A 16,974-nucleotide genomic window follows, 5' to 3' on the forward strand; every position below is an offset into this window, starting at 1 on the left:
AATTATCGAAATCGGTTCAGCCGTTCTCGAGTTATGCGCTTACCAACACATTTTGCGATTCATTTTTATATTTATAATAAAGAAAGAAAGAAGAAATTAGCTATATATCGTCACGCTACCACTTATATCGGAGCAATGCGTTATGCGGGTAAAGCCGCGGGGCACAGGAGGTAAGGTCGCTTCCAAATTCCAATATGTAGTTTACATTACAGGCGCGGTTACATTGACGAATAGATCAAACTCAGATTATTATCATACCTACAATATGAAAAGGACATGATTAAATCAATATAGGTAAGGACTAAATCACATAAAAAAGTATTTTTATGTCGTGTGGGTTTCTTTTAAATAATAAGCTTGTGGATGTTTACGTACTTATATTTATATGAGTTCTATATGTAGAATACGTGGGAATCATTAGTCGAAAAGTAAAATGTTATTACCTGCGACAGCCTTTTCTTTTGCACGCCTCATAAGCGAAGCGTTGAGGTGGGTACTACTGTCACTTCGCGCAAAACATCTGATTTTTCAAACTTAAAATGTCTTTATGTATCATACATTGCACTTGTAAGATAATACATACACACACATATTAAGAAAAAACACTATTTTTAACGTTCATGATATTTTTGATGTCATTTTTGTTATTTAAACTAGTTAAAAAACAGTTTAAAAAAGTTCTGTCTTGGACGTCCGTGTGTCTGTATGTGCGGATCTTTTTTCTTGTTAACACGATAGCGACCAAAATACTTTACTAATCGAGTCTTTTTTTTTTCTCTTACGCTTGAGTATGCTCAGGAATAGAACCCTTTCATTTTTCAGGGTCTGATTCGATGTGGTTTAATTGTTATTAAATAAACAAAAATAATAATTAATAAATATTTATTAAAAAAAAATTATGAGGCGAATTATATTTATCGCGCCCGAGAGTCCCAAAAAAAACCAATTTTCAAAGATAACTTTATTAAAGAAATATTACAAATAAAAATTAAACATTAAAATTACTTTAAATACCAATGGACTTGCTCGAGGTTAGAGGCTAAGTAAGGTGGAATCCATAGCGGCGATCCAATTTCGATGTCGATGCAAGTCAGCAAAATGTATCCATGAATGCTACCGATGAGTATGTATGTACGCAGAGGCGACTATAAAATATACCAAAGATTATGCAATGGTATAGAGGCGATATCAACTTGTAGATTTTACTATCGGATTTTACTATAGGCTTGGTAGTATATAACACCTCCCCCCTTAGTTCAAGGACTATTTTTGAACGACAGGAAAAAATGTCATTGGCAGCTTTCCACAGTCTTGGCTTGGTCCAGGTTCAGCATAAGTTTGTTCTTGGCGAGGCTTCTTGCTTGATTGGCTTCTTTCTTCATTCTTCTTTCTTCTGTTCAGGATTAATCTTCTGCCCAAAATTATGAGAGAAAGTGCAATAGCACTGAATAATATAGTATAGAAGGGAATAGTTGTGTTATAGAACATTGGAGTTTGTTCTAATTGAATAGGTTCTTGATGGTGAATCTTGTCTTGAATTTCATGAAGTTTCTTAAGGCTGATTGAATTACTTTTAATAGAGAAGGATAAGGTAGGCTCTTTTACATGAGCTGAAACTTTAGTAATTTTTATGGGCTGTCCTTTGATGTGATCGTTGGTGTTGACGATGGTGAAGTCTTCTGTGTGCAGCTTGCAGGTAGGTGGTATTGTAGCGAGGTAGCTTCCATTGAGATTAATGATTTCTTCTCTTTCGCAGGATAACCGGGCTTCAGTTGGAGACGGGAACACGACGACGTAGTGGCGGTCATCAAGTTTTTCCATTGTAGGTTTCATCAGGTTTACGGTAGTCATTTCGCAGGACCTGTCTTCATGGAGATTTCCTTCAACGATGTTGCTGATACAGTCCGGCTGGGGTTTCAGCATGTGGTGGAGCTCGTCTTCACATAAGTACCTCATGCCTGACTTCGGGCATTCTGCCTCTATGTACACGTGCATATTACCAGTGATTGCAAGGAAAGGAGAAGGAGGGATTATAGCTTGCCTATTTTTATTAGGAACAATAGCTAATTTATAAAAGTTATATTCGAGTGGTGAAACTATAGGAAATTTAAAAGCAAAAACTAACTGATCTCCATTAAAATAAGATGCTGGCTTAATTATATTGTAATAGTCTCTAATTTCTAAATCTAATATTTCTTCTTTATTATAAAATGTCTTAAGCTTACTTAACATATTTTTCATTACACCTATACCTATCATAGAATGATGAGTGCGCGAAGCACTGCAAAATGCTAGCGCATTCTCTAACCTAGTTATTTCGCTTACTAAACTGTCTACATTATTACTGCTTATTGCTAATGCTTGTGCGAATTTCGCAAATTTAACTATATCCGGTGAAGGAAATGAGTCAGGGTTTAATATCATAAATAATGTTGTATTAATTTTATTTTGACTTTCTATAATTTCAGCAATAATTTTATTTTGTTCATCCATCCAATCTTTGCTAAGACTGATGTGATGATTCTGTTCAATAACTATTTTATCTTGATTTTTCTTAAGTACTGAAAGAGCTTGATCATACTTTACTGCATCCGAATAATCTAAATTTCCAGTTATACTCTTAATTACTGACCCAAGACTATCTATTAAGCCTCTCTTAAACCTTAAGGGTTCTAGAGTTTTTAATTGTTGCAAAGCAAAATCAAGTTTATCACTTAAATAATCTATTTGCGATTCATAGACAGCATAAGTAAAGTTATCTAACTTACTTCTAATTTCACTTAGCTGAGACTGCACTAAACTAATGTTAGAATCTATTTCCCTTAATTCTATAAACTGTAAAAATGTATGATAATGATGGGTTAGTTGCATGGGACCTAACTTAAAGGGTAAAATTCCAGGGCTTTCTCCAAGATCTTCAAGTTTTATCTCGAGAGCTAGTGTTGATGTTAGAAGCATCATGATCAGCACCCTGCAACAATTTGGCGGTCTTAGGGATTCGTTTTAGCCTATTTTTAGCTATAGGAGCTTTCTTTTTGGATGTATAAATATGAATAGGTAAGTTTGCTAAAACAGTGTCCTGGGTATATCGAGGTGCGAGTTTAGATCTGGAAGCTGAGGGGTTACTGACAAAAATCTGCTGGTTAGGTTCATAATCTACTTCATTTTCTCTAGTTTCATTACGTTTTTCAATGATAGCCTCTCTGTTAGCTAATGATGATTCATTCACAACGTCATAAACCTGTTTCATTTGTTCTCTATGAGATTGCATATACTGTTGAAGTAAATGAATAGTTAAATCGACGTCAGTAGGGTCACGTGGATCAGTATGCCCTAATATAAGGTCATAGGGTTTACATTTAGTAAAACTGTGTATGGAGCTATTATATGCAATTAAAGCGTAAGGCATTAAATTAATTACAGGTTGATCACGCTGTTTTAATTTTAATATACGGAGATGTTCAAGCAAAGTCGAATGAAAACGTTCTATATTACCATTAGCGTTAGGGGAATGAGCCAAAGTTTGATGATGAATTATTTTATGAATTTTACAAAATTCTGAAAACATTTGGTTATTAAATTCTGTACCCTGATCAGTAATTATGGTAAGTGGTAAACCGTGGTGAGTACTAAATGTTAACAAAGCCTGTATGACGCTGAGTGCCGTACCATCTCTAAGTAAGTATGCCTGTCCATATTTCGAAAAAACATCTATAAGGGTTACATATTTTTCATTATTAGCTGTAAAGGTGTCCATATGTACTTTCTCAAAAGGTTTTGTAGCTGGTGGTACTAAATTAAGCTTAGGTCTAATAGGATTCCTGTCATACTTAGCTTGACCACATATTGTGCAATCATTAATATACTTTGTAATATGTTCTTTCATTTCAGGCCAGAAGTAACGTGCTGAAAGTGCAAGGTAGCATTCATTTATCCCGCGATGATTGGTTTTGCCTTCATGATAATTACGAATAATTTCTTGTTGCCTAAGATATTCCTTGACGTTTTCTAATTCTATTTTAGCTATAAAAACTTTCATGCATGAGCTTTTAAATTTTTCCTGTAATATTGGGACTATTTTGTACATACCTAACGGAGGGTTAATAAGTATACCGGTCTTTATTTTAGGGTTTACATATTCTTTAATAGCATTGATTAAATCTGTTTCTAAATTTGATTCTGATAATTGTATAGATATCCTGGAATGAGTATCGAACGGTTTGGTAACCATTGTACGTTTCTTTACATCACTAACAATATTTAAAACTAACTGGCGATGAAATTTATTTAAGGGCTCAGAGGATATAGGTATTTCAAGGATTGGGTTTTCATTAGAGGTATGGGCGGTCATGGTACTTTCGGAGTCGTCGGCTACAGATACTTTGGATGTATTGCCTACTATTGAACTTATCTCTTCGTTAAAGATTTCCACACGAGATAGAGCGTCGGCATTTGTGTTCTTTTTGCCGGGCTTATATTGGGTAGTAAAATCAAACTCGCTTAATTTTAATCTCCATCTCGTTAGTCTAGAATTTGGTTCCTTCAGACTCATAACCCACTGTAATGGTTTATGGTCCGTTAAAATTTTAAATTTACGTCCAAAAAGATAAGGACGAAAATACTTAGTTGCCCATACTATGGCTAACAATTCTTTTTCAATTGTGCTATAATTTACTTCGCTATCATTCAAAGTACGAGAAGCGTACGCTATTGGTTTGTCAGATCCTATGGGTCCTTGTGAAAGTACTGCACCTATTGCAAAATTAGAAGCGTCAGTTGTTAGTAAAAAGTCCTTGTCAAAGTCAGGGTATATTAAAATAGGATCATTAGTTAAAAGTGTCTTACATCGTTCGAAACTGTTAACGTAATCTGAGTCAAAAGTAATTTTCTTTCCCTTTTTTAAACATTGAGTTAATGGTTTCGTGATCTTAGCAAAATCGGGAATGAATTTTCGGTAGTAGCCTACTAAACCCAGGAATGATTTTATTTCTTTAGATGTTTTAGGAATAGGGAATTTTTGAATTGCCGAAATTTTATCGGGATTAGGTTTTATTCCTTCTTCAGTTATTACATGTCCTAGATATGCTGTCTCGTGTTTTAAAAATTCTGATTTGTCAAGCTGAATTTTAAAGTTAGATTCACGTAATCTTTGGAAAACCTTTTCTAGATTTATTATATGTTCCTGTAATGAAGTTGAAAATACAATTATATCGTCGAGATAAACTAAGCAAATGACATTTTGAAGTCCTTTAAGAATATTATCCATAACTCTTTGGAACGTGGAGGGACTATTTTTTAAGCCCATTGGCATTCTGAGAAATTCGTATTTGCCGTTTTCTACACTGAAAGCGGTTTTATGAATATCCTCCTCCGACATTTCCACCTGATAGAAACCTGATGCTAGATCTAAGGTTGTGAAATATTGACATTTCCCTAATTTGTCAAGAATATCATTGATATTAGGTATGGGATATTTGTCGTCGATTGTTTTTTCGTTAACCTTGCGAAAATCAATGACTAACCTCCATTTCTGCTTCCCCGAGGCGTCCATTTTTTTAGGGACAATCCAGATCGGAGAGCTCCAGGCAGATTCCGATGGTCTAATTATGCCCTGACTTAGCATTTTTGAAATTTGGTCTTTTACCTCATCACGCAAAGTATATGGATAACGGTAGCTTTTTGTATATACGGGGACCTCATCATATGTACGGATTTTATGTTTAATTTTGTTCGTAAAAGACAAAGATTCTCCTTCAATATAAAAAACGTCTGCATATTTACTACAAAGTCCTGTTAAATTGGCTTTTTCTTCCTCATTTAAATGGTCTGTTCGCAAACGTGAAATAACGTCACTGGCACGGTTTGAAGATTCTTGTGAAAATTCGGAATTAAAAATAGTTGCTTCTGTCGGATGGTCTAATGAAAAAATTATGTCATTTTTAGTATGATTGGTTACCTGAACTATGGCTTTATTATTTTTAACTGTAGTTAAACATTCACTTATAATGCAATTGCAAATTATTTGTTCTGGCACTAAAACTTCACCATCCGCGGCGTTTATTGGCAATCTAAGAAGTAAAGAGGTTTCACTTGGAATAACTTTTTCATACAAATTAAAATTTCGAGAATTATATAACTTAATTGGGTTTATGGCATTTTTAGTAATTAATGTTGAATTTTTAAGATCTAATTTAGCTTCAAATTTAGTTAACAAATCCATCCCTATCAGACCTTCAAAATAATTATGAAATTTATATACGTATAATTTAATATTACAGTTATCATTGAATTCCTCGAAACAAGGTAATGTAATTGAATAATTGTTTCTACTAGTTGCATGGACGTTAGTGACTTCAAACGGATCAAAATTTAGTGGTATGTCTGGAAAATATTGTTTTACGGCCTGTGGACTAATAAAGGATTGATTTGCTCCAGTATCTATCAAAAATTTTAAATAGAATCCATTTCCGAGGGAAATGCGAATAAATGGCAATTGGCGTTGAGTTTGGAGATTTAATTCTATTTTAACTTTTTTATACTCTGAACCTTCTGAAAATTTTCATTTGTTGATGGTTCTGGTTCTGACTGGGGCTGTTCTACTAACTCCTCGACTATAGGGCTATCACCATATTCATATTGGTTCATTACGGGATAGTCATTATAATAACCTTCATAATTGTAATAATCATCATAGTAATTATAGTAGTCATCATAATTATAATAATCAGGAGTATCGTATTCTAAGCTTGCACATTCATTCACATTAACATCTCGGGGTTTAAAATAATTAGAGGGTGGTGGATTGCCCTGCTTGGACCAATTCCATCCACTTGGACCTGGTTGCATCGGTCTTTCCCTAGTCACAAAATGAGAAACTCCACTCATAGGCTTAGGGCCTTGAAATGATGGTTGCGGTCTAGTTTGTACTTGAAAACCTTGATTATTATTTGGAAGTGGTGCACTGAAAATTTGTTGGGTGCGCGTGGGCATTCGAGGTTGATTAAAAGGCATTTTAAATTGATGTTGGGGTGAAAATGGTGGCTTATGCATAAATTGTGGTCTAGACGGACCTGGCATATTAAAATTATTAGGCCTGAAGGGCTGAAAACTATGAATAGGCATTTTAAAAGGCTGATTATTGTCACTAGGTTTTTTATCTGATACGTGTGAATTCCTATTCTGAATATACATGGTATTAATTTCTTCGTGTACTAACTCTAGAGCTTTTTCTATCGTTTCTGGACGCATACATCTAATACGAGAACCTAAAGGATCTTTTAATCCACGTAAAAATGCTTGAAGGGTTAATTTTTTATAAAGTTCTCGTTTAGCATCGACAGTGGAAACAAGAGATTCATGCAGTGAAACATACGTCATAACTGTACTGAATAAGTTCTGGCAACGTTCATAAAATTCTTGCGGCGTGTTAGACCCTTGTGTTAATAAAGCTAGATCATTGTATAGTGCAGTTTCGTCTCTTTGGTCTGCAAAATTATTTATTAAAGAATTACGAATGCTAGTCCAATCGTTGGGGATACCGTTGGCATTAATTTGTCGCGCGGCAGCACCAACTACTTTGTTCAAAATTCCATTTAAAAGACCCGAATTAATTAATTGATCACCGGCCTGACCATACTTTGCAACTAACTGATCACAAATATTAATAAATCTTACTAAAACATGAGAATTCCCATCAAATTCAGGAACTAAACGGAGGGCTTTACAGATATCATCTAGGGTAGCCATTTTAGATTCTTCAAATTGTCTTAAATTATCAACTAAAATATCCCTGTTAATTTCACTAATTTCTGAATCGTCAAGTTGTCTTAATCTGTCAATTAATTCTTCCCTACTACTTATTTAATTAAAATATTAACATAAATCTAAATTTTATAATTATTATAATGGAAAAATGATTTTAATTTCCTTCAATTAAATTTTTAAAATTTTACCTATTTCTAAAATCAAAAGAAAATTTTAATTCTTATTGATTTAAAGTTCTATACGCCTATAAAATATTTATTAAAATTTTCAGGATCGAAAATTTTGTAACACGTGTTGAAAAAAAAAATCTAAAACTAACATAGGAAATAAAGGAGCAATCACTGAAATAAAGTGTACTCACATAGATCTCGGCATTTCTTGGGAGGTATCGAGGTTTGGATGCTCGGCCACGTTGTTCTTCTAATTTCCGGTTCGGCTGGAAACGCCTATCTCCTCCAGAATTTTCCCTAATTTTATATCCTGGGGGACCCGGAAATCCTACCGACTGCGCCAATTATATTTATCGCGCCCGAGAGTCCCAAAAAAAAACCAATTTTCAAAGATAACTTTATTAAAGAAATATTACAAATAAAAATTAAACATTAAAATTACTTTAAATACCAATGGACTTGCTCGAGGTTAGAGGCTAAGTAAGGTGGAATCCATAGCGGCGATCCAATTTCGATGTCGATGCAAGTCAGCAAAATGTATCCATGAATGCTACCGATGAGTATGTATGTACGCAGAGGCGACTATAAAATATACCAAAGATTATGCAATGGTATAGAGGCGATATCAACTTGTAGATTTTACTATCGGATTTTACTATAGGCTTGGTAGTATATAACAGGCGTGCACTTTTGGATTTTCCAAATTATTTATATTTTTATTTATACTTACATAAAAAAATATAAGTAATTTCAATATTTGACATAAAGATAGAAAATCATGAGGTATTTTATCCTTCAAAATGGTTACACAGATTTTTTTTTTGACAAAATCAAGCAATGCCACGGATTGAAGCTAGCTTATAGTTATCATAAGGCGGTCTCGTTACCGTCTAGCAACAAGAGCTCGGGATTATGATCTAGATAAGAAATAAACACAGATAAGTTTGTTGACATCTAAGTCACTGTTGGTGCCAGTCTCAGCAACAAGCGTGAGACATAATTTGCACTCAGACAAACTTATGTACCCAAATACCGTACCTATTTGTCATTCTTTCTTTATGACAAATGGTTTAAAATATCTAATATCAAAGCAGATTCAGTTATAAAGCCAAGTTATAAAACGTATACCCAATAAGGTACTTATCGATGTCTATTTTTACCAATATCGTCTGAATAACTGAAACCGTAATATACCGGGATAAAATGCACGCAAGTGAAATACATCCCGCAGATGAAGCCAATAAAATCTGTTCTAGGAATTATTTTCATACGCGGATGAGTTGAGAGAAAAATATTCAAGAGTTATTTCCCTCAATTGAAAGATATTAGATTTCTAATATCATATTCCTCGTATTACATCTTCTGTTTATCCTTTTTATTTAGTTTTAACATTTTAAGTTAGATTTCCCTGTTTCTGTATCTAAAAAAGGAGCTGATAGTATAGATTTATTAAGATGCCTGCTCATTGTCATGATCAATCATTTTGATCGACCTTTTTTTTGTTATTTATTAAAATTAATGTATTTCAATCAATGCAATTTATTATGTGTGAGAATGTATATAAAGTGTAATAAATAGACGATAATTATTATAATGAGAAATACTTTATTGGAGGTCGTTATAAATTACATAAAAATAGTTTAGACTTTAGTCTACAACTAATGAATTTAAAGCTCGAAATCTTGACTTTCAGTAGTTTTTTTTCCAAGGAACTGATGGACTTTGCCAGGCTGAAGACATTTTTATAAGTCCCTTAAAACCCAGACCATTGTCAGATTAGATAATAGTTATTACCATTGTATTACATATTAAGGTCAATGCCTTTTTCCTTAATGATTTTGGTACAATCGCGTACAGTACTGACCTTAACATTTTTTTTTTTAAATTTGTAAATGTACCGTTTAATGATTTTTCTCATAAATAATTGTGACAATAAGCAAGTCTAAAGTAACCGATGTACAGTCGCGTACCCTTGAACCGGACACTTCACGTTCTCCTTGCGTTTGCATTCCGTCTTAACTGTACACTCATCTTCAAAAGTGTGTTTAGACAAAAATATATTATATTTGGATTATTTCGCTCATGAGAATAGTAACTGTCTTGTGATATTAAATATCTATGCGTATAACTTGATTATGAACCAATTGATTTGCGTAGGCTGAATGGCGTCACAAATATGTTACCTTCGCTATTTATATTTGCAAAATCTTCAACCCCTTCCTGTCGCCACCTACTTGACACATACAAATGAATATTCAAATCCGCTTATGAATATTCATAAATCATATAGAAGTTATATTTATAGAAATATTTTACATGTCAACATGTATTATTGTTACTCCGTTCATCTACCTACGCCCTGGAATAATTTTAATCTATTTAATTTCTTACACGTGTCTCAAGCCTGAAATCAACAAGATGACGAATCGTTTTCAGTAATCTTATACCAATACAAAACTGCATTTTAGTTGACAGATAAGGAATGATGGTTTCAAGTAGATGTAGATACTCGAAAGAAAATTGGTATCGTTTTACTTTGACATTGTGATTTGTGAGGTAACTTGCATTTTGTTGAGTTAAAACCAAGTTAAAACTTATGTATGCACTTAAGACTAAAACATATACAAAGTTGACATAATATGAATCACACATCGATGGTTCTCATTTCACATTTCATTGTTTTTGAGAAAGGTATTTTACTTTAAATACCAAATAGTTACCACAAGGACTACCGGAAATGTGATGTTTTTGGATTATATTATTTGACAGTACTTTACATAAAAAGAAAATAATTCCTTTGTGCGTTTACTACGGAATAGAGGTCCGCGCCACGCCGGCGTGCCGCCGCCGAGAGACCCCGGCGCGCCGCCGCCGCCGCCGCCGCCGGGTCACAGAAAAATTGGCGCCGAGTTCAAATTTTGCGCGCGAACCATGTGTCACGCACGCGTTGTTGTCTACAACACGGCAACGTCGCATCGATATAGTAGACAATGTCTACTATATCGATGCCAGATGTTTTACTCCAAAAGCTAGCCAAAAAACACTCCAATAAATTTATTGATGAGGATGACGACGTCGCTCAAGAGTGTTGGAGATATTTGGCTACGGCTAAACCTTCAGATTTAGGAGATGTAGAGGACAACATTCTTAAGTTCTGAGAACAAAAAAAAGTTGTTTGTCCTTGGCTTGCCGGATTAGCCCGATCGCTTTTATCTATCTCAGCTACAAGCACGCCAAATAAAAGGGTTTTTTTCTGTAGCTGGGCTAGTCTTAACTGCGAAGAGATCGCGTCTAAATCCTGCAAAAGTTAACAAAATTATTTTTATCCATGATGATTATCAACATGATTTGTTACAAATCAGTAACATTCATTGCTATGCAGACGACAGTACGGGGGATGCTCTTTATCCCGGCCGTGCAAACACCTCAAAGGAAAGCCTCAATGAGAGTCGAAACAAACTTGTGTCTGAAGTCGAGTCTTCTCTCCAAGAAGTCTCAGATTGGGGCGAACTTAATCTTGTCGAGTTCAATCCCCTAAAGACACAGGTTTGCGCGTTCACCGCTAAAAAGACCCCATTTGTCGTAGAATATCGGTTTAAGAGTACTCCCCTTAGTATATCGCTGAAAATCGGAATCCTCGGAGTTGAAATCTCGAGTGACGTTCAATTCCGCAGTCATTTGGAAGCGAAGGCTAAATTAGCCTCGAAAAAACTTGGTGTGCTCAGTAGATCGAGACAGTACTTCAAGCCGGCCCACCGACTTCAGCTGTACAAGGCTCAGGTGCGACCGCATATGGAGTACTGTTCTCATCTCTGGGTCGGAGCCCCACAGTATCAACTCCTTCCTCTTGACCGCATCCAACGTCGAGCAGCTCGAATTGTCGATGACCGTAGGCTTTCCGATATACTCGATCCACTGTCAGTGCGAAGAGACGTTGCGTCTCTCTGTATACTGTACAGAATCTACTATGGGGAGTGCTCTGAGGAATTGTTCCACCTTTTACCAGCCGCACAGTTCCACCACCGGACCACACGCCATAAAAACCAGTTCCATCCGCACCATCTGGATGGTTGGCGCTCCACCACTGTCCGCTTCACCCGCAACTTCCTTCCGCGTACGGTGAAACTATGGAACGATTTGCCACCTGCGGTGTTCCCGAACAACTACGACATTGGGGCCTTCAAGAAAAGAGCTTATTTGTCCATAAAAGGCCGGCAAAGCACCTGTAACACTTCTAGTGTTACAAGCTTAAATATACATGTCTGTGGTTACAAGTGTTTATGGGCGGTGGTGACCACTTAACATCAGGTGGCTCACCTGCTCCTTTGCTTGCTCTGACATAACATTGCCAATAAAATTATTGGCAATTTTTATAATTATCATGTTCATCACTAAATAGTTAAGCTACTTGATTTTAATGAAAATATTTTTGTTATTAAACTTAAAGAGAGATTTTCTACTGCCCTCCCACCCCCTAATAACTTAAAAAAAAACTAGCCCACGCCGGCGACGCCGCGCCACGCCGGGTGCCGCACCCGGCGCGCCGCCGCTGGGCTTTTGGACTGCGGCGCGGACCTCTACTACGGAATAGGAAATAAATGAGTCACGCTTAGGAAAGTTTATATCAGGCGCTGGCTGTATGATTCGCCTAGGATAAGCCTAGAATCTCAATCTACGCGTTAACATTTAGATAAGATACATTGAAGTGTCCTCACAGTGTAATCTATGGGACAGTGAACTGACATATAATGCAATGATTACAATAATAGCAGGCAACAGACATTCCGACTTCCAAGGTACTGAACTTGGAACACGGAAATAAATCAAGTTTCCCGTTTTTCTTAGCTATTTTGGTCCAATTTTGCATAGTTTTCTAAAAATCTTCCTAATATCTTTAAAAAGTATTTCAAATTAGACTATCGGATTGATTTGATAAAAACGCTCTGCAAACATCTATGCTAAAATTGATAAATAAGAAAATCTGTCTGCGTTCCTCCATGAAAGTCTGAGGCCAAGAGCTATTTCAAATCAACCCTAATATTATTGAAGAGCGTACAGCGTGATAACATGAAACGCATTTAGAAAATTGAATTACTTAGATTATATTCATACTGGTTTACTCTGTATTGATGAAACTAACAATTGCACAGATGGTCAAATTTCCATTAGTCATAAGCAAAAAGCCTTTGTCATTTTTTAGCCTCCTATTATCTCAAGGCACAAAACTCATACCAAAAAAGCCCCGTTGAACGTGAAATAAAAACAAAGAAACACTACACACAAACACAAAGTCATGATTGTTTGAAGTTATTAAGTATTAAAAAGCTTTTCATCTCGACATTACCGCGGCGCTCATTGCTCTTGGGAAATAAGCATTGTTCCTGCCAGCACAAACTATGCGATAATAACAAAACACTAACATTGTTTTCAACACATTTATTAATACCTACTTTAAAGTTAATATAATTTTAACACATATTTTATTTATGTAAGAGTTTATCTCCAAAAATGTAGTCCTTATACACTTTTAACCATTTTTATTACAAACTATGGTTCCTCATTCCTGTTGGAGTAGAGTGAAGCCTTTTATTGAAAACAATGTCTTATTCAATCAAACTGCAACAATTCACGAAGTACACCGTACAACGTATATATAGAGTAGGTACTTACTTTATAAAATTCAAAATATTTACATTTAACTTAATCTCTAAACGCTACTGTAACAAATGGTTAAATTGTAATAATAAAGCGCTCAACTATCATAACGCAAATTTATTTTATTAACCTTTAAATAAGTACTTAAAATGCACTCACTCCGTCTACAATATTTCATGCCCTGGTGCACCCGTAACGAGACCCGTAAGACACGTGTCCACTCTCTGTACAAAATATAACTTGAAGAAAAATATAGTAGGTACTGAAGTGTTCAACCTACGTTGTGGCCATGTGAAGTAGGGACGGGAATTCCACAACGTAACGTTTTTTCACGCACCATTGTAATTCTAATAATTTGTAATTTACTGTTAAAAAAGAATTGTCCTCTTATTTAACTATTACATGTTACAATGTACCGCTAATTATAAATATACATAATGATTATGAATCGTCTATTCCTAGAACAATAGTCGTTTTCATAACCATGGATATCTGCTGTTTAAAAACAATTGATCTTGTTACGAGAATATTTATGAAAACTATTGTATCGGTTAACAATAAATTCTCAACATATTTATATATAACTGATGCTCCTTTTAGTTTTAATCGTGATAAGAGAAATACATCTTGAAAACGTTTGTCGTTTATTAAAACACCATTTAAAAACTTTATTTAGTACATCCGCAGACAGAATAATTGGCTACTCATCAGATCCAGGAAATTATTAAACGATAAGAATATTAAAATACTTTATAGATTTCAGCTTCTAAAGGAATTTAACTTGTAGGTAATAAAATGTCAGCAGACGGAAGCAATCTTTAATATCGTCTATTTAATATTTACTGACTAACTACAACTACATGTATACTTACAAGTGCTGTTATGAAATGCACTGATTTTCTTGTTTCATTATAATTTTGAAAGATAACATATGAAGAATAACATTAAAATTTGCTAAATATTGATATATGTACCTTAATTAGAATTTATTCAGTCCTTTAAAAGGGAAGTTAAAATTATGTTCCTTTTAATGTAACAATATCTATTAATATACTAGCGGTCCGCCCCGGCTTCGCCCGTGGTACATATTTACGTTTTCTCTGCATAATAACCATCCTCGTACTTCAAGCTTAAATGATCTAAGACTTCAAGGAATATAATAAAAAAAGAATTATCGAAATCGGTTCAGCCGTTCTCGAGTTATGCGCTTACCAACACATTTTGCGATTCATTTTTATATTATAGATTAAGTAAGGTTTACCATTTTACATAACACTTATAAGTTATAATCTAAAATAATACCGATACGGGATGTATCTAAGGTAAATCGCTATACATAAAAATCAATCTCTTTATCCTTGGTCATGGCATCACGCGTGAAGGGCTGAACCGATTTCGATAATTCTTTTTTAGTTGTATTGGTTATTATCATTTAGATTTTAGAAGGAACTTAAGATTGCAAAACTCGAGAGATTTGCGCCAAAATTAAAAGAAAATAAGAAAACTTAACTATTAGTTTATGTAAATGGCTATTTAGTTTAAAAATTAGATATCACTAAATTATATTTTATCGAAATCAACAATAATACTGTACTTAGAGAGTAATCGTGGACTTTAACCAACCCTGATTACAGACAATCTGCTTTGGATTGAGTTCCTGTTTTCTTTGACTCAATATTTTCTATGCGATGACCTAATAACGTGCAACGATCAGTTTATTAGGTTAATTGTTTTAAATTTATTATCACAAGGTATAAGATGACCAGCAAAAAAGTACAATCAATATTAACGAGAATTAATCTCCACTAAATTATCCATCTCTTATGCTTCGAATTATGAGTCCTGCTCCTGCTATAAGTGAAAAAAAATCATGCTACTACATTGTCTAATGTACAAAATTAAAAAGTACAATTAAAATTTACCTAGAAGCAGAAGGTTTTTGACGCTGACAGCGAGCAGCTGCGGCAGCGCCGTGCGGAGATCCTTCTTGTAGCCGTAGTGACACCTCTCGTCGGACTCCGTTGCTAACACCATCTGAAACACGACATTTTTTAATCCAAATTATACTATATAGTTATACTCTTGACAGACTTTAAAGTAATAATATAAAACCGCTATAAAACATTATTCTCACTTCTAAACATACGAAACCTACAGCCTACTTCAAAATACGAAAAGCTTCTCTATTTGACTATTTTTTTTTGTTTTTTTTTTACCTTACAATTTTCGACTGGGTGAGCCGATTTTGGGAAGCTTTTTTATTTGATAGCTAGTGCATTCCGGTTGGTCACATTTAAATGTTGTCCGGTACTGACCATTTCAAGGCGGTTTAGTTTTGTGTTAAAAAAAAGTACCTATTATTTTAACAACGAAATTTTCAGATAAATAATTTGTCAGCAATAAATTTTAAGGTGGTAAATAGTGTTAACCTTCCGTTCGTTCAATGTTATTTAGCTTAAAGCAAGCCGGCTTGTAGCTCCATGAGTTAATTGACGTCATTATCAAGAAGTACCTAATTATAATTTCTTACAAGTTAGCGAGAAACCGGCCTACAATATACAAGTTGTATATTATGTTTACTATTTATAGAATGTCACTTGTTAAAACTGCGAGACAAACACAAGCATCAATTAAAAACGAAATAAAAACTAACTTGATAAAGTGCTAACAACCTCTTTTACTCGAAAATGAATTTATCGTAAAAAATCGCAAAGGACATCTTGCGATGTTGAAATCAGAATATTGCATCTTTGATTCATATACTCATAATGTGAACATTAACTCATAATTTTAAAATCATACGAATTCACTCAAGTGTTGTGAGAAAGAAAAGTCTGAATATAATCTATCCCTGTGCCAAAATTTATTTTTATTACACGCTTTATAACCGGATCCCATTAGTTGTTTTTATTTCAAAGAACCAAACATCCATACTGGTAGGTACTCACAGTCACGGCTTTCGCTCTAATATTACCAAACATACTTTCTATTACTGATATATAAATACTTTTACATTTCCTATACAATATTAATTATTATCTCAACTAATTAACTATAAAGAGGAAACATTTATTTTTGTATGTTTGTCATGTTTTCACACAAACTTATTGGACCGATTTTTTTAGTCACATAGGCTATATTTAATTTCGTTTCTATCCCAGGTCTGACGAAAGAGAAAAGAAGGGGCGGAATAACAGTAAAATCTGAAACCACTCCAGCTCCTGCATGAAGATAAGCAGCTTATGAACACTGTCGAAAGCTTCTGGGAGGGACTCGGGAGAACATAAGTGTCTCCTGTCTATCCCACTACAGTCTACAGAACCGACCGTAATTCCATAATGACGTGAGCGTATTTTCGTCACAGTCGTCTGGTTGATTCTGCTAT

The 16,974-nt window shown here is 34.6% G+C and overlaps 1 protein-coding gene across 2 annotated transcripts in view; it reads right to left on the reverse strand.

Moving 5' to 3' along the window:
* The window catches only part of LOC149910836 (facilitated trehalose transporter Tret1-like), a 60,105-nt gene that overhangs the window by 14,737 nt on the left and 28,394 nt on the right, over positions 1-16,974 (reverse strand). For both annotated transcript variants that reach the window (XM_090119814.1, XM_090119807.1), the window contains exon 2: positions 15,512-15,623. In XM_090119814.1, coding sequence (XP_089975940.1) covers positions 15,512-15,623 — 112 coding nt within the window. The remainder of the gene's footprint in view (positions 1-15,511; positions 15,624-16,974) is intronic.

Source organism: Colias eurytheme, chromosome 1 (assembly GCF_061535395.1).
Source record: "Colias eurytheme isolate Ceu_HAF_F1 chromosome 1, ilColEury1 Martin Lab GWU primary, whole genome shotgun sequence".
NCBI classification, from domain to species: domain Eukaryota; kingdom Metazoa; phylum Arthropoda; class Insecta; order Lepidoptera; family Pieridae; genus Colias; species Colias eurytheme.